The sequence below is a fragment of the Lasioglossum baleicum genome, unplaced genomic scaffold (genome assembly GCF_051020765.1).
Source record: "Lasioglossum baleicum unplaced genomic scaffold, iyLasBale1 scaffold1916, whole genome shotgun sequence".
NCBI lineage: Eukaryota > Metazoa > Arthropoda > Insecta > Hymenoptera > Halictidae > Lasioglossum > Lasioglossum baleicum.
In genome coordinates this window covers 388-22,240 of record NW_027470975.1, presented here as the reverse complement: position 1 = coordinate 22,240, position 21,853 = coordinate 388, and the positions used below count along the sequence as shown (strand labels likewise).

General features: G+C 55.2%; 1 protein-coding gene across 1 annotated transcript; it reads right to left on the bottom strand.

Moving 5' to 3' along the window:
• Positions 1–4,407: 4,407 nt before the first annotated feature.
• Positions 4,408–21,184, bottom strand: LOC143221116 (transmembrane protein 132E-like). Its single transcript, XM_076446639.1, has 10 exons — positions 21,128–21,184; positions 19,459–20,780; positions 14,571–14,714; positions 11,277–11,541; positions 7,921–8,064; positions 7,018–7,839; positions 6,470–6,908; positions 5,604–6,049; positions 5,205–5,485; positions 4,408–5,098 (listed from the first exon to the last, which is right to left on the bottom strand). Exons 1-10 carry the CDS (start codon positions 21,182–21,184, stop codon positions 4,408–4,410), a joined length of 4,611 nt encoding a protein of 1,536 aa, XP_076302754.1.
• Between the last annotated feature and the right edge of the window lie 669 nt (positions 21,185–21,853).

Here is a 21,853-nt window from a genome sequence, read left to right as displayed (position 1 = left end):
TGTGTTACAATTACAATATTTTATATATCTTTGATGACGGTTTGGTGGTAACAACAGGTAAATACTACATATTGTACATTGAGTAGGCGATAGTCGTATCTTATTGTTTAATTAGCGTATCGGTTACGCCGATGCTGATGGCGATGGCGACGTCCACCACGACGGCAATCCGGAAACGGGGGGAAAATGCGTCGAAAACAGCGATAACAACAGCAGCAGCAACAACAACAATCTCAATAACAATAACAATAACAGCAACGACGATTATGATCATGATAGAGCAAGGAGAATCATTTTCGTAGTGGAATAAATATAGAATAATCGATAAGTACGAAGAGAAGGATGTCCGTATCGGTTTCGGCGATAGGATATCGGCGCGAGCTATAAGAGCGATGAGCAGACATTAGCGAGAGCATCGTCGATTATTGCCATCGTCGTCGTGGACGCGGTCGTCATCGCCGTCCTCGTCGTCTTTCTCGCCGTCGTCGTCGCCGTCGCCGTCATTGCCGTCGACGCCTCGTCAATCGTTTTCCATTTTATCCGCATTTATCACACTTAACGTAGATACAGCGACATCGTGTCTGAGGAATGTGTGTGAATGCAGAGTCAGCATTGCGACGATATTCTATTACAATATATGTATATATATATATATTTATATATATTTATATATTTATAATATAATCCTCCCTGATCGGTGGGAACTTATCAAAAATAAAAAAAGGAGAAAAGAGAGACCGGCAGTTTCGACTTAAACAGGGCGCCCCCTGCGATTGCTATCGTGTGTGTCTCGAGGACCGGCGAATTTCGTTCGCGTTAAAGAAAGCTCCTCGAAAGAGTATGGTATATTTTATAAAATTCGGCGCTATGAGCTGCATCGTGCTTCTAACTCCACTGCCACCTATGCGTAATCGCGAGCGAAAGGTGGCCGAAAATGATCAAACCAACGGATAAAGTTACCAGAAGCGAGGAGAGCCAAGGAACGCGCGGTGGTTCCTCTTACGCGAGTTCTCTGCCTTTTTTTTTTTTTTGCTTTTTCTGTTTCTTTTTCTTTTTCTCTTCCTTTCTTCTCTCGCGCGTTTCGAACGAGAAAATAAATTCATGCGTGTATATATACAGTGTGTTTTGGCCGTAGCCAGAGCTGGAGGAAATAGTATTCTAAGTAAAAAATAGTAACTGTAAGATCGTTTGTACGTTGATAGTGTGTAACAGCGAATCGGGGGCGGTTTCGCTTCTTCGTATCTCTTTTAACATCGCGGCAAAGCGAACATTCAAACAGCGTTCGTTTCACGTGAAACAGCTTCGCAAGCTCTCCACTATTTTCTATCGTAAATACTATTTATTTCCGGCTCTGCGCGAGATTCCTCGTCTCCTACGGGATGTTTCTCTCTCCGTTTCTCTTCTCGCCTCGTCCGGAGAACGAGATCCCCTGGCGTACGATTAATTAAACGTAATTAGCGCTTGTCTCACTCACTCGGTACTCGATATGATTGATTCGTTTAACTTGCCGCCATCTCGATAACGAGGAGTCGTCTCTCGATGCTCCCCGAGGAAAAAGGAAAGGCCGGCCGCGGGCAGAGCTGGGAAAACCACGGCGCTGTTTTTCCGCTTCGCCCCGCCAGACCGTTCGAGGATACGTGTAGTCGGGCGAAAGGCAACGTAGATCGCGCTTCGCGTTCGTTAGTATCGATAATTAATGCATTAGTTACGCTATAAGACTAGATTCACGGCGGGGTATCTTACGTTCTTCGCGACACGCTCTTTAACCCTTTGCAGCTCTCTCCTTCAAGGGTAAGTACACGCGGTTTCCACGCGTCGTTCGGATTCAACCACGAAGGAATGTTAATTTATATCGAGCGTTCGCTCGTCTCGTCGTCGAGGAAAAGAAAGAAAAGCGAGGGTAGACTCGCTGCCGATGAAAAAAGAAATGCCGTTCGTCGACGTGCGCGGCGGTGTCGCAAAGGGTTAACGCGCGTAGCCCGCGACGACGCGCTTCGACGCTCTACACTCGAGCGTCTCTTCTCTTTCTTTTTCTTTTTCTTCTCTTTTCCGTGTTCGTCGGCATTACATCGCTAAATCCCACGCTTGACATGCTAACACACAACTTACAGATACATACATACTTAGACACGTAGTCCTTAGATACCGATATAAGATATTGCGACCCTTTAGGGGATCGGTGGATTTGAAGATCGAGTTGCAACGATCCCTGCGCACCTACTTGGCTGATCGCCTAACAACGAGACATTTCTTCAGCCCCGTTCTCTTTCGTATCTGGGTAACCCAGGTTTAACCAACGGGGACAAACGAATTACTCCGCGTTCCGAATCCGTCGATTCGCAGGCGGAGGAAAGAAGGACCGGTAAATGGTCGCGTTAATTTGGAGAAACGCAGAGGATAGTTTGCTCGGCGTGTGGGTTAACCCGTTAGATAACTGTCTCTCTGTGTAACGATCGCGGGGAAGAAGGAGGCGTGCGATTGGATTCGCAACAGGAAATCAAATCGGTGCGGAAGAACGAAGGCTATAAGGTGTGCGTGTATTTTGCATATCTCTCTGTTCCATTCATCCATTCTCTCGCACAAACACGCAAACACGCGCGCGCGCACTCTCTCATTCTCTCTCTCTCTCTCTCTCTCTCTCACCCTCCCTTTCTATCCCAGTCTCTCTTTCTCTCGAGTGTACAAGTGTAAGTATACGTATACGTATATGCGAACATGAACGAGGACGCGTCTCTACGATGTAACTAACGATGGCACAGATGCGATTGCGCTTGCATTCACGCGAGGAAGCACGTGCCCGGACTTGCGAGGCGTTTAGAACGAGCACTCGCCACCGATGGCACGTACGCGGACAATTGCGGAATCCAATCGATGGGGGGTGAATGGTAATTAAAAGCGATACCGGAGCACCGCGTCCCGGGCCGCCGACGCAGACGCCATCGCGAGCTCGTCTAGGAGATTAGCGTTTCCCGCTTCCCAGCTCCTCGATTCCCCGATAATCCCTCCGGCTTAACGCCCTCCGAAGAATATCGCGATCAACCGGTTCGACTTTTACGGCAAACTTTCTCCTTCTTTCTCGTTTCGCGCTGAACAACGCGTGGTAAGTTTAACTAACGCGTAGCGAGCGGGTTCGATTTCGTTGGATTTCGTTGGAAGAGCGCGAACAGCGATTGCGATACGGTTGGCAGGGGGAACGAGAAGAATCGGAATAAGACGGGGAACGCTGATAGGTAGAAAGGTACGGGCGGCCCACGGTCGCGTTTCCGCTCGGCTCCGTCGAGCGATTAGATACGCGAGTTAGTTTGCTCTAAGGAATTTGCCATATAAACGTAACTTTCTCGTTTGTTACAGTTCATAATTAACATGCGCTAGGTCGCGATATATATATATATATATATAATATATATATGTACACAGTCTTACGAAGCGAAATTTACAAACAGTACGACGTACGGACGATCGAATAAATATTACGTGTCCTCCGCGGCGTAGATCGGAAAAGTAAATGGCCCTGTGTGTCCGACGTTGTTCGTCTCGATATCGATTTCGACCGCGACCACTGAAGAAACTTAGGCGGTCGGGAAGACTCGGCGAGCGACTGTTTAAAAATAAAGGGGTGACGCGACAAAAGCCTGGCAAGAGAGAGGAGAGCTTTATCTCTCGGCTGGGAACCGAGGACGGATAGAGCGCGGAGGAACACAAAAGCTGGGAGAAAGAGGAATAAAAAAGAGAAGCTATCGAAGCCGAAGATCGATTTCGAGACAAAGGAGTCGGTTTTTGTCCGGCCACGTTTTGGTGAATGCCCTCTGTCGCGTGGCAGGAACGAGAGAGAGAGGCTCGTTCGATTGCCGTGAGGAAAGGGCTTGAGCTGAGAGATCGATAGTGCGCGGAGGCGGAAGCGAGGATCGGCGGTCGATCGATCCGGTCGTCGAAGAAACGGGGAAAAGAAAGAAAGCTGGTCGAATCGAACGCGCGATCTACCTACTCCACCCCGGCCACCGGCGATCACACCTTTAAAGCCTGTGCGCGCGTGCACGCGCGTGTGTATGCCACCGTGTTTCGTGTATCCTCTCGAGTTCGCGCGTCTCTATCTCTTCGCGTGCTCGTGCGTTTCCGTTTATTTCCGTGTATGCTCGTGTGTGTTTAGTGTCGATGCGTTTGCGCGATATCGTTGATGTGCTGCTAGGAAGCTGACTAGATTATAGCCTAGAATACGAAACGTCCGGAGCGTCGTTCGAACGGCGCGAGCTCGGCCATCTTGGTTCTCCAATGCGAACGTGCTACGCGGCGAGAGAGGAAGCGGAGAACGAGGCCGGGCTGGTCCGCGAGCCGGCATTCTCAACGAGGGATCCGGGGTTTCGTATCGACCTTGACTACTCGGCCTTCTTCGAGGCCGAACGCCGTCACCTAGGCGTTCGACTCTTTCAGGTTGTCGAAGTACTGCATGATCTGGTTGTAGTCCATGCCCAGATTCAAGTCGTCCAGTGCCACCGATTCCTCCTGCTCGTGCGACAGGGACGCGGACGAGGAGGACGAGGAGGAGGAAGAGGAGGAGGAGGAGGACGCGGAGGAGGAGGGCGAGGAGTTAGGCGGCGAGGAGGAGGACGAGGCGACGGTCGGGCTGGAGACGTTGATCGAAGAGGCGACCGCGTTGGTGGAGAACGAGGAGAACATCGGATTACCGACGATCGTCGCCCTCTTCACCTCTCTGGCTCTCGCGTCCTTCGAATGCCTGTTGTCATCGTGAGTCACTAGCTCCACGAACTCCTCTTCCTCCGCCTCGTTCTCTTTCGGACTACCTACTCTAGTTTTACCGTGTGGCTTGATATGATGAATCTGCTTGTTGTGCCGATGGTTGTTCCCGTGAAGGTTCCCGCCGGCGCTGCCGTTCGAGGTCCTGTGCCGGTGTTTCCTCGGCGTTTCCGGCAGTCGCACGATCACCCCCGTGTTCCTGTGAGGCGGCACGGGGGGTTTGTAGTCTTCGTTGCCGTTGTTGTTGGTCGCCGCGCTGGCAGGTGCAGCCGGACTCGTTGCCGAGGTCATCGCGGTAGTCACGGGTATTCCGTGCGGCGGTAAAGGCGGTGGGATGTCGTCGTTGCTGTATATATGTATATACAGGGAGAGAGAGAGAGATTACTTTGCGTTTGCAGGCGAAAGAGGTGTTAAAGCGAGGATAAAGCCGACGAATAACGTAAAACAATTACTCGTTACGCGTAGCGGTAGCCGAGGAAGTAGCCATGGACGGTGGAGTAGCGACCGTGGTTGCCGACACGACCGTGGATGGTTTGGACGCAGGCTTGCTCGCGAAACTGTTTCGCGGAAGCTTGTCCCTCTTGCAATAGGTGGTGGTATCGACCGGGCCGGATCCGTTGCTGCGTTGTCCAGCCGATGGTAGCTCGATGTGATTCGGATTGTCGAAGCAAGTCGCCAGCTCGCTCGACTCGCCCTCCGTCTCTCCGGCCAGAGGGTTGCTGGTCACTCTTACCTACCAGCGAGAACACCTTCCATTTACCAGCCGTTCGATTTCGCAAAGCGAGAAACAGCGGAGAAACTGACGAAACAGAGGGAGAGCGGGAGAGAGGGTGAGAGGGAGAGAGAGATACCTGTTGCGGTCCGCAAGCGGCTCTTTCGAGGGTAGCCCTACCCAGCCAGACCCAATCGTGCGCGTTGGTGGTAGACTCTCTGGGAGGTCTCCTTCCCGAGGCCAGCTGGTTGGCTGCCGCTTTGGCCCTGGCTGCTCCGGAGAGAACCGGAAGCGCCGAGCCGGCCAACGGAAAGTCCGGCGGCTGGGGCTTGAACTTGCTGGCGTAGACCACGCAGGAGACGACGAAGACGACGATGGCGAAACAGAAGGCTGCCAGGAGGACGTACATGCCGATCTCGAGCGGGCTCATGCGGGCCCCTCCGTGATGTCGTTTCCCGACGCCGCCCATTCCTCCTGAAGACATGCCATTAGCTATAGCCGTGCGGTGCTGCCGTGCCTGCACCAAAGGTTCGTGCTCGTGCTCGTGCTCGTGCTCGTGCCCGTTCTGGTCTTTTAGCGGTAGCCCTTTGCACAAAAAACAAAGAGACAGAAAGAGAGAGGAGAAGAGTGAGAAACGGTACTGGAAGTAGAGAGCGCAGGCAGCAGCTCCCGGCAAGCTGCGTATCCTCCCGCACGTACAGCTGCCTGCAGAAAAGCCACACCAACGCGCCTCGCGTCATGCACGGATAGGCGGTGCTCGCTGACGGGCCCAGAAATTTCTAGCCAACTCTGGGCCCGTGGCGGTTCGCCACGCGGTAAGAGGAAAGCGAGAGGGTTTCGAAAGCGACGGGCAGGAGAGAACGACGAGCAGCGAATTTTGAAAAAAGAGAGAAAGAAAAAATCGGTAATCGTACGCGCTACGAAACGAAAATGGTGCGAGAGTGTGTGCGTGTGTGTGTGTGTGTGCGAGGGCGCGCGCGACAAAGGAGAACAGGATCTATTTACCGGTGAGAATATCGTGGAGATCAGGCGCCATCTCGCCTCGGTTGGTCTTCCTTTCCCTGTGGTGATGAGAGCCAACCGTTCCGCCTCCGTCGTTTTGCACGAACTCCGGCCGATTGGGAAGATCGCTGGAGGCAAAGTCGACCTCGACGTTGGCCGAGGCGCTGGCGAGGGCGGCTGCGGTGGCCCTTTGAGACCCTTTGCCGGACCTCCTGCCGGTCAGACGACAGGCGTCGGCCAATTGCAGGCTGACTCGTAACAAATCGCCTCGTCCTTCGCCGACCGCGATCACTCGTGGATGATGGGAAGCGACTATCGGGGCGAACGCCACCACTTCCGGGTCTAGACTCTCCACTAATAAATGGTAATCGTTCACGGCTATCTCTCTCAGCGGCGTCCTCGTCCCGTCCGAAAACTCCACGTCTATGTCCAGCAGACCTTCCTGCGTTCCCCGCAAGCGGAAATCGTTCAGAGGAACGTTCGATCGCAACTACCTCTCGATTCGAGCGAATATATATTCGCGCGGACCAGAAGAAAATGGAAAATCTCACCTGATATTGAGCGGTCAGCTTCCTCGTGACCGAGGTTTCCGCCACGTAGCCGTTCTCTATGGCGGTATCCGGGTTGATGGAAAGTTGTAAACCGGACACCACTTTGACGGACAATCTGGTGACCGCTACTCGATCGTTACCCACCCGCACTTCCTTCGCGCCGATTACTTTGCTGGTAATCGGCGAGAGGACCTGCACTTCCGTCCTGCCCACCCCGCGGCCTTGCACGATCCTGCCTTGCAACAACGTCGCGATTCTGGGATCCGAGACTCGTAGCATACCCATCACCAGGTCGGTCACGCGTAGCCAAGTGCGACGGTTCACGAAATAGGAGACCCTTCCGGAATCGTGATCGGTAGCCAGGAACCTGGCGTGTACCTCGACCGGACTCTGTTGGAAACGGAGCCTGCAGTTGGTCGAAGGCCCTCTGTCGATCGAATTGATGGCATCCCATCCGTTCTCGTTCCCTCGAAATCTCTCTTCCTGCTCGTCCTCCTCCAGTATCACGTCCGCGTCCTCGATGTCCATCGAGGTGTCCTCCAGCTCCGCGGCGCTCCTCTTTTTCGTTTTCGAGCTCGAGCTGGTGCCGTTGGTCAGGCTACGCTTGCTCTTGGTTCCCGCGGCGTGTTCCTCCGGGATCTTCCAGCCTTTGATCTGGCTCAGTCTCGTGTCTCCCACGGTCATCTCCAGGGGGAATTCTGGCATCCAGACGGTGAATTTCGCCAGGCCGGTGTAAGTGCCGTACTTGACGAGAACGGACGCGTTACTGGAGCCGCGAATCTCCGTGCCGTCCACGTACACGCTGCTGCAGGAAGATGACACCTGTAACAGCGCGAAGCAGCCGGTGTCAGCGGCGATTCTCCTCGCGTTTGGCCGAGTGGAAAAGCGATAAACCGCGCGCACCTTAAGCACGCTCTCGTCCTCCGAGTGACAGGAGGTTTGCAGCGTGACGTCGGCCACGGTTCCTGCCTGGCTCACGATAAACACCTTCATCCCTTGGGACACTTGGCGACCCGTCAACACCGCGGTGTTCATCACCTCCCAGTTCTGCGAGGAAAAGGAACTCGATTAAAGCGCCGCCTTTTGCCCGATCGCTTCTCGCGGACCTCGCGTTAAAGCCGGGTTAAAGCGTTCCCCGACTCCATTTGCGAGAACTCGCTCGGCCGATTTACCGGAGAACGATCGTTCGTCCGGCCGCTGCGAGCTTTTGTCTGCCCCCGAGAGGGAAGCACGCGCGGCTGCGAGAAAAGTTTGCGGAATGGTCGCGGGCCGGAGCCGAGGGAGAGGCTTTTAAAGGGTCTCCGCGGCGTGGGCCTAGACGGATCCATCCGCGTGGCTCTCCACCGTTTCGTCGGTATACGAACGTAGGTATAGCCAGCCGGGTATGGAAGTTATTCTACGCGCGCGGCCTGTACATCATACCGTCCGCCGGTGTGTGTACTTTAGACCGGCCAGTGGGTGGAAAAGGGGACGGCAGGACGAGGGACCGGAGAAAGGGAGAGAAAGGGAGAGGAGAGAGTCCGGTGCACGAGAAGCCATTTTCAAGTTGGCTTCCGTACAGTCTGCCCTTTGGAAGGAACATCAAACGACTCGGATATTGCAGCGAGGGAATTTAAATCTCTGACCCCGAGCGAGGCTCTCTATCCGACCACCTACACAGCCGCTTGTCTCCGGTCGTACGTAGCGGTCGTGTGTGCGCGCACCGTCACCTACAACGCCTATCTATCTCTTTCGATCCCGACTCCTCCGTCTGCCTCCGCTCCGCATCGATCACCGAGATCTTACGCCAGCGCAAAAAACACCCCATTGAGTACGGTCCCGGCTGCTTTTTCCCTCGTTCGGCTAAAATATTCCCTTCGGTCATCGTCCGACGATATTCTCGCGTATCGGGATTTCTCGATACGTCTGGTCGAGAGATTCGGTCGGGATCGCTTCCGCGAGACGTATCCCGATCCCGGGATTCGGTTCGGTCGCCAGAGAGAGGCGGCCAGAGGCGGCCAGAGGCGGGGAGGGGCAGAGAGCGAGAGTGCCAATTAAGGTATTTAGCGATCAGCTCGGAAACAAAAGGACGGCGATTGGATTCCGGCGCAGCCCCTTTTGTTCCAGCGAATCCCATTGAACCGTTGTTGGGGAGGCTGCTGCTTTTAGAAATTCGCGACTGCACGTGCAGGCACGAGCTGCGTTTAAAGCAAACACCGAGCGCAACGCAGCCGCCCGACCGCGGAGAATTAAAGTTCCACGGAACTCGAGGAACTCTGGCTCTTCTAGTCGGTCGAGTAGTAGTAGTAGTAGTAGTAGTAGTAGTAGTAGTAGTAGTAGTAGTAGCGGCGGCAGTGGTGGTAGTCGTTGTAGTTGGTCGGCTTCGAACTACGGAACTTTATCGGGAATCTCTGATCTACTTAGCCTCGTTCCGGTCTTCGGCTGTGTTCGAGATTTAGCTATGCATTATCGAGGGCTGGTTCTCGTCAAAGGGCACGAGCCATCGCGAGTCCACTCTCCTCTAGGCTCTAGGCTTTCTTATCCTCTTGGCCTAGATGTTTATATCGGGGCCCGGCGCATCAGCCTTGGCCAAAATATTTTCTTCTCCTTGATTAAACGAGCGCGTCGGCTGGCGTCGGCCGGCGTCGGCTGGCGATGCCGGCGAAGCTAGCAAAGCCTCCGCCGCCGGCGGAGAGACGCTCTGCAGCTTTACGCGGATGCCGCGAGTGCGAGCTACCACGGGGGCAGATGGGGGCCGAGGGCGGGGGTGGGTGTCTCTTTTAATTAAAAACTTCCCCACCTTCCGGCCGGCCGAGGCAACGGCAATTAGAGTGCGGATAATCAAGAAGCGGCGGGCTTCCGACAACTCGCCTCGCTACTCCCAGCCTTTCAAAGGAATATATAAGCGAATTAACGAACTAATTAATCAATTAGTTCGCGCACGAGTCTGCCGCTGATTGTCGCGTACACGCCGTTCCTTCTCGCCCCGTTACCGAGCTGACCGATTTCGCGTCGTTTACCTCTCGCGGATCGATGCGCGAAACCTGGCGTCGCGTCGAATCGCGTCGCGTCGCTTCGTGTCGCCTCGCGGGCTAAGAACGAAATCAATTAGCCTCGCGCTCTAAGCTTTCGAGATCCCGGCGAAAGAACCGAGCAGCGAATAAATTTCCTCGGATACGGTATCACCGGCAGGCCGAGGATAAAAACCGTCGGTGGAGGGTGCGCGGCGCTTTGTCACGTGGAAAAACCACACCGCCTAACCCTTTGCTCCGACTTAATGGCCGTGTCTTTTTCCAGACGGCGTTCCATTATTAGTTTATCAACGGCAAAGAATAGACCCGACTAAATCACGTCCATTCCCGGGTACGAACTTTCGACGTTTCCACGCGGTGCCAGAGAGACCGTAGGGAACTTTTCCTACGTCCTTTCGTTCACTTTGTCATCCGGCGAGACGCGTTATCCTTTGCCGTGTTTCCGTGCTCGCACGGAAGCCGGGGTGCTCGACGAGAAGGATCGGTCGCGAGACACGGTACATTCGCGTACAGGTCCGTATCGATCGGCACTTTTGCCGGCGGTTATCGGGCAACTTAGCGGATTCTTTTCGAGAGATTTCGAGGAGGTGGGAGACGCGCGGGAGGAGAGGGTTGGCTGGGCTGAAAATCGTGCCGAGTGGCGATATTGGTTCTCTCCCTCCGGCTGGCCGATTTTTTTCCGCCTCGCGACCGATGGCGCGGCGCGGCGCGGATTCCGTCGCGAAATTCCCGGTGCACGTCCGGGCCACAGTTGGCGGGAATGAAAATCGGCCGGCACGTAACCGGTGGTGGTGTTCACCGGCAAACATTCCAAACTGCACCCGCGCAACTTCTCTTTATCGTCATCGTTTTTCCGACCACCGGCCGCCGCCGCGCGTATCCGAGCGCAAACAGAAACTCTCCGCTCCGGGCGTTCCTTGTCTATCCGTTTTTCCAGCCGCCCGAGTTGCGAAAAATGCCAGCATTCCCCGGCCTATTTCCCTCGCGATTAACGCGTACGTCGCCGATTCGAGAGCACTGGCTTAAAATCTTATCTTCCTCTCCGCGAGGAAACCTAACCCAAACGAGGTTTCTTTCTTTACAGCTCGACCGGCTTAAGGTATTACCGTAAGAGAACGCGGAGAAAGAGGGAATACGAAAAGACGTATATCTCCGGCTCGTCTTCGTCGTCGTCGTCATCGTCGTAATCTTCGTTATCGCGACGTTATCGAAAAGGAAAGGTGGAAAGACAGAGTTTGAGCGGGTTACCTTGGATATAGGCAGCACGGCCTGTATGTCGTCCTTCTGTATCTCCAGACGGACCTGCAGCTTTCGTCTCTCCGCGTGATGATGATGATGATGCGGTTGCATCTGTCTCTGCTGCAATCTCTGCTGCAGCTGATCCATCCCATTTAGCTGAGAGCCGTTGTCGAAAGCGTAACGTACGCTCCAGACGATTCGGCCGCCGTCCCAATTCCCTTCCACCGCCTCCTCGCTCGCCTCCAGAAGCATCGTCAGGATCTCCTCGGCCGACCTGCAATGACAATGATGCGTTACCGAGGTCGGAGAAATCCGATCGGAGGAATCGCGAGGTCCGTTCCTGGTCGCTTATCCGAGGAACGTCCAGGTCCCGGCCGATTCCCAGGATCGTTCGCGGCTCGCATAAACGGAGGGCAAACTATTTAGAGAAGCAATTTCTTCCGAGTCGGAGGGATCGTTCGGCGAAAGAACGGCGAGAACGGGAGGCCGATTGATTCCCTCTGGCACGTGCCTCGTCCGTCGATCCACCATCCTCTGGTTTCGCCTTTAGAATTCCGTGACGAGGCCGAGCCGAACCCTATCGAGCGGAATACTCGAGCTAAACGTCCGAGTTGCTCCGACGGAACGGACAAGCGGACGCGGAGAAGTTGCACCGTCGAAGCGGCGTCATTGTCGAGGAGTTAACGAGGATTTGCTCGAAGCAGACTCGCGGCCGGCCTGTTTCCCGTTACGTAACGCCAGGCGCGGCCCCGTTGCGAAATCGCGACCGTTTCACGGAACGCGTTAACGACCCACCCTGCCGGGCTCTGACCGTGAACGAGGATCATCCGTAAAACAGACGGTTATTACCGCGAGATTTACGAGTCGGAACAACCGCGTCCCGCGTCAGCGAATCGACCAGCAGCTGAACCGTCGTTTCTCCGACCGGCGATCCTCCAGAGTTCGAGGATTACGAAACCGTCGAGAGATATTGCTCGCGTTGGAAATTCCGGCACCTTCGATGATCTTCGATCTTTTCCTCGAACCGAGCGTTTCGCAGTTATCCCGCGAAATCTCGCGATCTCCGGCTTCGGGGTAAACAGCGATCGCGGATAAACCCAGAGAGGAAAGCTGTGGAAATTAAGGGGAGAGTGGCGGGGAAGGTCGAGGCGGGATTTATCGATGTTTTCCGGGGAAAGGAATCGAAATTAGACCGGTGGATGGACGATGGGTGGAGAGAGATGGGACGGAAAATGGACGGGGATACGAATGGAAGCGTAAAAGGATAGCGGAATAAAATTAGCGACGAAGCGGAGGAACGGGGAGGAGGAAGAGGGGGTTGATTCGTGGGAACGATAACGAGGCCTCTGAAAGCGAGGTTTTATCGAGAGCATAGGTCTCGACGCGGTGCGTGTTTAGCGCTGGCGAGATCGATGATCCAAAACTACGGGAGTAAACTAGCGATTTCAAGGAAGCCGCGAACACGTAGGAGAACCGTTCGGGGGTAACGGAGAGGGAATCAAACCGGAGCATCGCAGGGTTACAGGAGATAACGTCGTCTAATATACAGTGATACTCATTACTTTTACTTTTTCTTCGCTGCGAAACGCGGCGAAACGCGGCGAAACGAACGCTTCTCGCGCCTCGATTCCCGGCTTCGATAAAATCTCTCGACGACTCTCTCTCACCTCTCGCGCGCGCTCTCCTGCTTTTCTACTTTTCGTTTACGGCGTCGTTTGCATATTTCCGAACCGTATTACCTACCGGAGAATAACCTCTGCGGAGAGCAGCTCTGCCGGTACACCGGTGTTCGTTTCGCGGGCTGGAAAAGTTCTCTCGCGTTCTCGCGAGAGCGAAGACGACCGCTATTCGGCTACGTCGATACGTTAGACTTTTACGACGCAGCCGCGCGCGCGCGCCGCCCGAACAGAAGCGAGAGAAGCGAACGCGGAGTATCGTCTGGAGAAGTAAAGCAATTTACCACGGCTCGAGATCACGTCTACGAGAAATATCGCCGCGCGGTTGTATCGCGATCCGACGATAATCCAATAACGGATTAATCTTGGTCGGGCGAGCGACCTATCGGCATCCGCGTTCCCATGAGTACCACTGTTTCCTCTCGATACGTCACTCCTTCTTTCCATCCAGAGTTTATCAGTCCACAGAGTCCGAGCCGCTATATAAGACCGCCAGCGGCCCAACCGGACAAGTTCGATATCGCGAATCCGCTCGGTCAATTATCATCCTCGAGAGCACGACATGCGTCTCGGCGCGTTAATAATCCTCGCTCTGTCCGCGGTGCTGGCCTCGACGGTCTTCGTCGAGGCACAGCCGGTGGCCGACCAGGCGAAGCCCGATCTACCGGAAGCGCAGGGGAACGCGGCCGTCGCCAAGAAGGCCCCCGATTCCTCCAGCGAGGAGTCCAACAGCAGCAGCAGCGAGGAGAAAACCGGCAAAGGAAAAGCGAAGAGAGACGTGGCCGACGTCGCGGAGACGTTGATCGAGGAAGAGAAAGAAGCTCCCGCGAGGCTGGAACGTTCGGCCAAGAAGAAAAATGACGACGACTGCGATAGCAGCAGCAGCAGCAGCAGTAGCAGCAGCAGCAGCAGCAGCAGCAGCAGCAGCAGCAGTAGCTCTTCCAGCGACGACGACGACAACGACGACGACGATGACGATAATTGCAAGAAGTCGAAGAAGAAGCGCGATGGCGATGATCGCAAGAAAGGAAAAAAGTCGAGGATAAAGGCCGTCTGCAGCGGGAAAGACGACAGCGACGACGACGACGACGACGACGGGAATAATAGAATGAAGTACAAGAGAGACGTTGACGCGCAGGGCGATGTTTCGGTGAGCAAGTCCTCTTCGAGGAGAAAACTAGACCGTGGTAGTTACAGTCGGTCGAACCTCGATAAGCAACCTCTAGCGTAGAAGTTCATTTTGCTACATTGATTGGGATGGGGGGGCGAGGAGGAGGAGGAGAAGAAGAGGAAGATCATCCCGTGGCCTGTGTGTCGAGGAGGAAAAGAAACGCGTCGGACCTCGCGATACGTAACGTTGTTTACCGCGCGCATCACCTCTCAGATAACGCGAATTCCGCCGCGCACTCGATGTAAAACGCGCCGCGGTCGTTTTTAATATCCCTCGTGAGCGGTCGCTTATCCACGCGCGTATCGCGCGCCGACGTTTCTCTTTTCGAAAAATTGTCGCAATAAAGGAAAAGTACACACGCCTGACGACTAGTTTTCATTTCCCGTTCCGACCTGCGCTCGAAAAAAAAAAAAAAGAAATAACGACAAAGATAAGGAAAAATCGTGACGCACTTACGCGCTTGGCAGCCGCGAGGCATTCTCCTTTCGCCTGGCGGTGAACGTGGCGATCGTGTTCTTCGCGTTTATCTTGCTGTCCACGATCCAGTCCGGATTACTCGACGAGGCGTCCAAGATCTTCACGCCGGACTTCACCCTGGCCCTGCAACAATCGTCCAACATTCCCTTTTCGTTACCTTGCCTTCTCCTTGCGTTCTCGTCGCGTTCTCGTCGCGTTCTCGTTGCGTTCGACGAGAAAGAACGGAGACAAAGGGATGCGAGGGAAAAATAAAAAACGGAAGGCGAGAAGAAAAGGGGAAGCGTTGGAAGGCGGAAAAGACGGAGCCGCGAACGGGTTCAAGGGTGAAATAATTCTCCGGCGCTACTTTTTTCCGATAACCGTGAGGGGCTCGGCTCTCGCTCGCTCGCTCGCTCGCGCGATGCGCGGCAATTATCGGCTCAACTCCTTGGAATAATGCGACCGACCGGGCACACCTCGTCGACTTTTCCAGCCCCTCGGTTCTTTCAATTATCCCACCGTCACCTTCTTCCTGCGTACGTATCGGATTTCCGTTCGATCGCGTCTAGCCCGTTAGCCGCGGCACACTTTCAACCCTCGCCGCTGTTCCTATCCCGTTCCTTCCCCGTTGCAACGCGCCAAGCCAATCCCGAACCTCTTCTCCTTTAAACTTACCTCTGCGAATTTTCTTTTTTTCTTTTTTATTTCCCCCGAGTCGCGTCGCTCTCGCAATATCCCTCGCGATATCCCGCGAAAAAGGAAAAGTTGGCCGCGGTGAACGCGAATCATCCTCGCTCGTTCTCGACGCGTCGCTTAGAGTCGCTAGGAGTCGCGCGGCGAGCCTTATCCTGCCGATTACAAAGCGCCGGATTGGAAATTGAATTTTCTCGAGCGCGATGAAACACGGCGGAGGAAGGTGGCTATTGGCGGGAGCGGGGTTCGTTTCGACAAATCGTTTGCCTCCGATCCATTGGGCGTTTTTCTCCCCGGAGCGGCGGCGCGCGACGTCGATCATCCACTCGACGTGCCTCTCGAACGCGAGTGATTCCCAGTAACGCCAGCTAGAAAATCTCTCCTGCCTGTTCCTGTTTGCGCGTGTTTGAAAAATATTTTTCGCTCGTCCGATTCGATTACGGGTCGAGGGTCATCCTGTGCAAAAGCGCGAGCATGATGCGATAACAAAGATATATCGGACGTGACGCCGCGGAATATCAATAACGCGGAAAAATCCGGATGAAAGAGAATCGGGTAAAATTAATCGAAAGAATTGAAACGGCGGGGGGAGGAATGGTTTTCGAGGAAATAACGCGGCTGGGAGTTTGCAGGGATATCGCGGGGCGAAAGACGTCCCGGTGCCGCCGGTGCCGTCGGTGTTCGGCGATGCCGCAGAAATGCGGGCAATCGTTCATCCGGCGGCCGTCGCGTCGCGGTTTGCTGCGCAAGATTGCAATTTAAACGATCGGCTCCGTGGAGACTGGCACACGCTCGGCGAGCCGCAATATCGAGAAGTTAATAATGAGAGATCTACGCACTGCATCGGCAGCCGACGTAATTAAAACGTCCCGAAAACGCGGATTAACGGCGCTGCTCGGCAGCGAACCGGTCCTCTAATGCGTTTTAATTAGAGAAGCGACGTGTTACGCGCGAATCGCCTGCGACACCGTCTAATCCCCCTCCGCGGAGAAAGAGAAAGAGAAAAAGAAGGAACATTAATCCCCGGCGTAATTAAACGCTGTCACGGTCGTCAAAGGGGAGCGAATTCTCCGTGGACCGTCTTGGCCGCGGCCATCGCGGTCTCTAGACGGAACTCGCGTCGATAGCGCGAACGAACAAACGAATTTTTCAGGGTAAAGTCGATCGGCGAATGCTCCGTGGAGGAAACGAGCGAAAAAAGCTCGTGGCGGTGGTGGCCACTCGAAAAAAGGACATTTGCCCGGCGTCGCGACGCCGGCTCGCCTACGCTCTCTCTCTCTCTCTCCGAGTCTTTGCTCCCGAGAATTCACGCTCCAGTTACGTGACCGGGTCACGGGGTCGGTGTTACGGGGAAGTTACGACGCGCGAGGATGCTCGCCGTCTATCCGACGCCACGGCAGATAAATATCTACGCGCTTCTCTCTCGCTCCGCTCCCCGACACGTTCTCGCGCGATTCGCCTCGCGCTACCAGCCGAGCATCGCCTCTAGTCATTGTTCGCGGTTGGTTCGCGCGGGAAACGGGGCACCGGTCGGTGCGAAACGACGCAACGCCAGAGAGGCAGCGAATTTTTGCGAATTCGAGCCGAAACTCGACGTGGATGAAATTTTACGCGACCGCGCCATCCTCTCCTTGCTCCTCGCGCGGCTACATTTTCGACGTTTGTTCCGCGTCGTTATTCTCCGCTTTGGGGTCAGGTAATATCCCGGTTTCCTCGTTGCCCGCCAGCCGAACCGTAATTGAAACGAATCATTTTTCCGCCACCGTTTTAACGCGTTCCGCCCGCGATCCGCGGCGTTTTCCACGCGCGGAGGAAACGCGAGAGCTTCGGGGAAAGAAGCAGCCGCGCGAAATCGATACCAGCGATGTGCGCGACGCGGACAATCGGTCCGGCGAATTATCGAGAGACCGGCGTCGGGGAAAACGACGGTTAATTCGATGGAGGATGCAAAACAAGGGGCAGATTCGATTTGCGGGCCCGCCGGGCGAGTAAGTCTTCCGCTTCGGCCTGGTTCCGAAGCAGCTCGGCTGATCGATGAACCACGCGCTCTGGTCAAGGGGAACGAGAAGGCGATTTTTCAAATCGAATTACACCTGGCCGAGGCCGATTATTCCAAGCAAACCGACCCTCCCCCGAGCAGCCCTTGCTAATCGAGTTAAGTCCGCGTTACCGGCAAATTAGGGTTGCGAAAGGTTAGTCGCGATATTCACGCGCGAGCGAAAAGGCTAGCTAGCCGCTTTCTAGCCGAGGCAAGGGTAAACTCGCCGGTCTGCCGATAGGGAGAGAGAAGAATTGGCCGGCTTTTGAAAAGAGTCGGCCACGCGGAAGAGAATAGCTGCCGGGAAGCTTAGCTCTCGCCCTCGGAGCGCACCGCGTCGCGACGCCATGCGACGCCATGCGACGCGACCCTCTGTCCAGCTACCGGCCGACCGGCATTCCGTCCGTGCAATTACCAGTCGGAATCGAGTTATTTCCGCGAGGCCATCGGTTCCCATTTACATACAAATCGGCGACGTGCAAAGCGACCGGTTATCCCGGCGATCTCGCAGAGGCGGCGGCACGCTCTCCGGATCGCGTTCGATTTATTCCATCACCGGTACCGGCTGCCGATCGATCCCGAAACCAAACCACCTTTCGTCCCGGTCGATCGCCCAACCGGTCTCAACCCTCGCCGCTCGATTAAGCTCCGTCCCGTTACCGATAATTCGCTCGATAATTACGATCCAGACGGAGAGAGCGCACCGCTCCGTCGCGGAACGCGCGAGATACGCGCGAGATACTCGCGCACCGGATTTACGGATATCGCGGATGGTACAGCTGTAGTCTAGCCGCGAGCGAGCACCGATTATATAAAATTCCTGGCTGACATGGAAGCCGATATCGTAAAAATAAAACGAGGATACTCGGAGAAAGCGCAGAGGCCACGGTACGAAAAATAAATCCACGTTTTCCAGATAACACCGGGGAAAACGGTGCGAGGAAAAATTCCTTTATCTCGGCCGAGGCCGAGCCGCGCGTCTAAACTACGCGTCCTAATCGAATTTCCAAGCGCGTCCAGACGGCGACGCCGCGTTTGATTCCTCGTTAGGGAATAGGCTAATTCCACGTCGACTCCTCGTCCGAACGCCTTCGCGAAAATTGTTTTTCCTCCGAGCTATTTCCCTCCCCGTACGATCTTCCTAATCTCGACTTGCGAATCGTCGCGCGCCACGTTCCCCGAAAATCTCGGGGCCAAATGGAAAGGGAAAAAATTGCCCGGTGGAAATTGATTCGATTCGGCGAATGGATTGGCCGGAAAGGCACGAGGACCTCGCGAGTCTCGTTTCTCCGTTGGAGAATCGGTGAAAAATCGGGACGACGGTCCGGGTGACCCGTGAACTTAACGTTTCGCAGCGAATCGGACTCGATAGCAATTATCAGGCAACGACGATGTCGACCGGGAAAAGAGGTCACGGTGAAATTGTTCCGAGTGGTCGGGGGCAGCGATTATCGTGTCGCGAATCGCTTATGCGAGCACGAACGGAACGTCGAGGACAAGGAGCAGGAAACTGCCGGAGAGTTTACTAACAATGGAAAAGTTGTAACTTTACGCGGGGTGCTCGACGACTCGTCCAATTAGAAAATTTTTGTCCCGCCGCCCACCGGCCCAGTTTTTCCCGGGGACCGGCCGCTACTCTCCCGAGGGTGCATTAAAACAGCTTTCGAGGACGTACGCTGACTCGCGCGCGAACGCGGCAGCCCGCAAAAAAGGAACCAGCGAGCAAAGTGAATTTCAACTCGGTCTTTGCCGTATTTCACCGTGTGTTTTCCCTCGACGTTGCGCGTATTAACAAAAAACCAAATGGAAGTTGCCAAGTGTGTTTCCGGCAGCGACTATCTTGAACTTGAAACGGGGCGGGGGCAGGGAACCGAAGGAAAAAGCCTCGCAAACGTTTTGACTCCGCGTGCAATCTCCAGCCACGTTGTCTGCCAAGTTTCCACCTCGCGAAAAGTGCTTCGTCTTTTTCCTAATTACTTTTCCAACGGCTCGTAACGGCGCGGCAAAAGGAACGCGAGGAGAACTGGAGCAGCGCCGGCGAAAGCGGCCGTTCCCCGGCGCTATCGCTAATTCCTCGTTACCTAACTAACTTCCCGTCCGCCGACATCCACCGTTTCAAATATTTCCGACTACCTCTGGCCGCGGTGAGAGTCTTACCTGAGGTAAACGGCGATAACGACCGGCGGCCTCTCCTGCCTCGGGTCGGTGCTCTTGGACGGATGCAGGAACGCCGGAACGTGGAGCCGAGATCTCGGGTAAAGGGGACCATGGGGTACCAGGAGAGTCAAAGAATCGTCGGCCTTGAGCTCCTTGTAATCGACCCGGTTCGGAGACAAGGGCACCTGCCCGAGCGGCGTGACGGGTTGGATCTGAACTCTGGGCCTACAGAAGCCAGCCCCGCTGTCAGGCGTGCCAGCCTCCTCCGTCCGTGGCTCCAGCACCGAGTAAGCGACCTGCACCAGCCTGGGCAGGCTCTTGGCGACCTTGACCCGGCCGGAAGCATCCGGAGGAGGTAACGGTGCCCACCAATCGGCAGGTATGGTGATCTGCGCCAGGCAAACTCCGTTCTCTCCATCGGGACTGCAGGCTGCCGTTAGCGCCGAACCGGAGGACGAGCTCGAGGAGAAGGAGGAGGAAGAGAAGGACGAAGCGGAGGAGGAGGAGGAGGAAGAGGAGGAGGAGGAGGAGGAGGAGGTGGAAGAGGAGGAGTAGCTTCTGGCGTTGTTCCTGTTGGCGGTACTTCTCGACGGAGCGGCCAGGCTGGCGTGCAGGACCACGCAGACTCGCTGATGTCGAGCGAGCAACAACTGACGCCTTCCACCGGCCTCGCTTCCGGCGTGAAAAAGTACTCGAAGGACGGGCGAGTCGCGCGGCACGCTATTCCCAACCAGATGAGCGGACATGTCCAGATGACGCGCGCCGAGCTCCTGCGCGTCCAGGATCGTCGCAGCCGTGAGGTTTCGCCTGGTTTCCGGCCCCGGCAGCGCGTCCAACGGGTCCGGCACTATATAGCGAGCCGGCACGGTCTGCTTCGTGCTAAACGGGCCATAGATCGCTCGAACGGACACCGGCTCGCTGGTCTGAAACACCGTGAATTTGTCTATCGAGAAGACCGAGCCCGGTGGCGGAGATGACACCCCGTTGGATAACGTCCCCGTCGACGGGGATATCGCCGGGATGGAATCCCCTCTGACAGGGTAGTACTGCCTGGGTATGTGCTTCAGAAAGAATCCGCCGTCCTTGTTCTCGAAGTGGAACTCCACCGAGGCCGCCACGTCTGAAATCAAACCACAATTCGCATCACTAACCACCGCCGGGACACGACGGGTGAACCAATACTCCAGCAGATCGAACGACCGTCCTCCTCTCCACGGTTTTTCGATTAAACTCCTATCTCCGTGATTTATTACCTTTCCCTTCCTTTTATTTTTTCTTCTTTTTCCTTCTCTTCTTATTCCTCCGTTATCGTCGAATCGCCGCTTTCGAAAAGCGCGCAAACGCGACTGGTTAGGGCAGTAAAATATTTCAAAGTATCTTTTATTACGCGCTTTATCGCGACACCTTGCGAGATATCTCGCGCGTTTTATTTATCCTGGGTACAAAGTTTCATCGAGGCCCGGTATCCGTACTACGGGGATTTCGGTGGAAATTCGCGAGCAACGCTGCGCCGCCTGCTTCTCGGCTCGTAACCAGGCGGAATTAATTCGACGGGATGCGCGCGTTTTACTTGACGCCTTAATAAATTCACGATACGCCCGAGTGTTTGTATTACAAGCGAGTAATTTCCGGGATTTATAGGCCGCGTTGAATTAACATAGAAACGAACACGGCGAAGCACTCGGCCGGAGCCCGGAGCACCGAACAGAGCTGCAACTCGGAACATGGGGCGCTGTTCGATTTTGGAAGCTCCGGAAGCGCTGTCCGGCTTATTACACAGGGGAGTCTCGCGCTGCCTGCCTGCCTGCCTGCCTGCAGCCTGTCGCGAGAAAGATTTGCCAGATAAAAGTTCGAGTGGAAAGTCGTGTAGAAATATCCGCGATTTCGCAGATGCGAGGTTATTTTCGGTGGCGGTATCGGCTCGCAACGTGCCACTTCGATAAATCGAAAAATTCGTTTCGCCGGGCTGATCGAGAGTCACGGGACAGTTTCGATAAAGCATAGTTGGGAAATTTCCCCGGCTGAAACAAAGTTCCCGTACTTATGCGCGTTCCGAGTCCGCACAGGTAAGCGGGAGAAGTTGTAAATCGGCGAGGCGAAGCGAGGCGAGGCGAGGCGAGGCGAGGCGAGGCGAGGCGAGGCGAGGCGAGGCGAGGCGAGGCGAGGCGTGGCGCGGCGCGGCTGCGCTCGATCCGGACATAAATTTCCGGGGAAATCCTCCGCTAAGCGCCAGCTGCCCGCACACCCTCTCCTGCAAAATGGAGGAAAACGCGCGGAAAGGTGAGGCCAATTCGACTCTCCTCGCTTATCTTTCGCGCTGCTCTTCCCGTTTCGACGTAATTTTCCCCTTTGTCTTTTTTCCCACTCCCCCCCCCCCCCCCCGTCTCACTCCCTC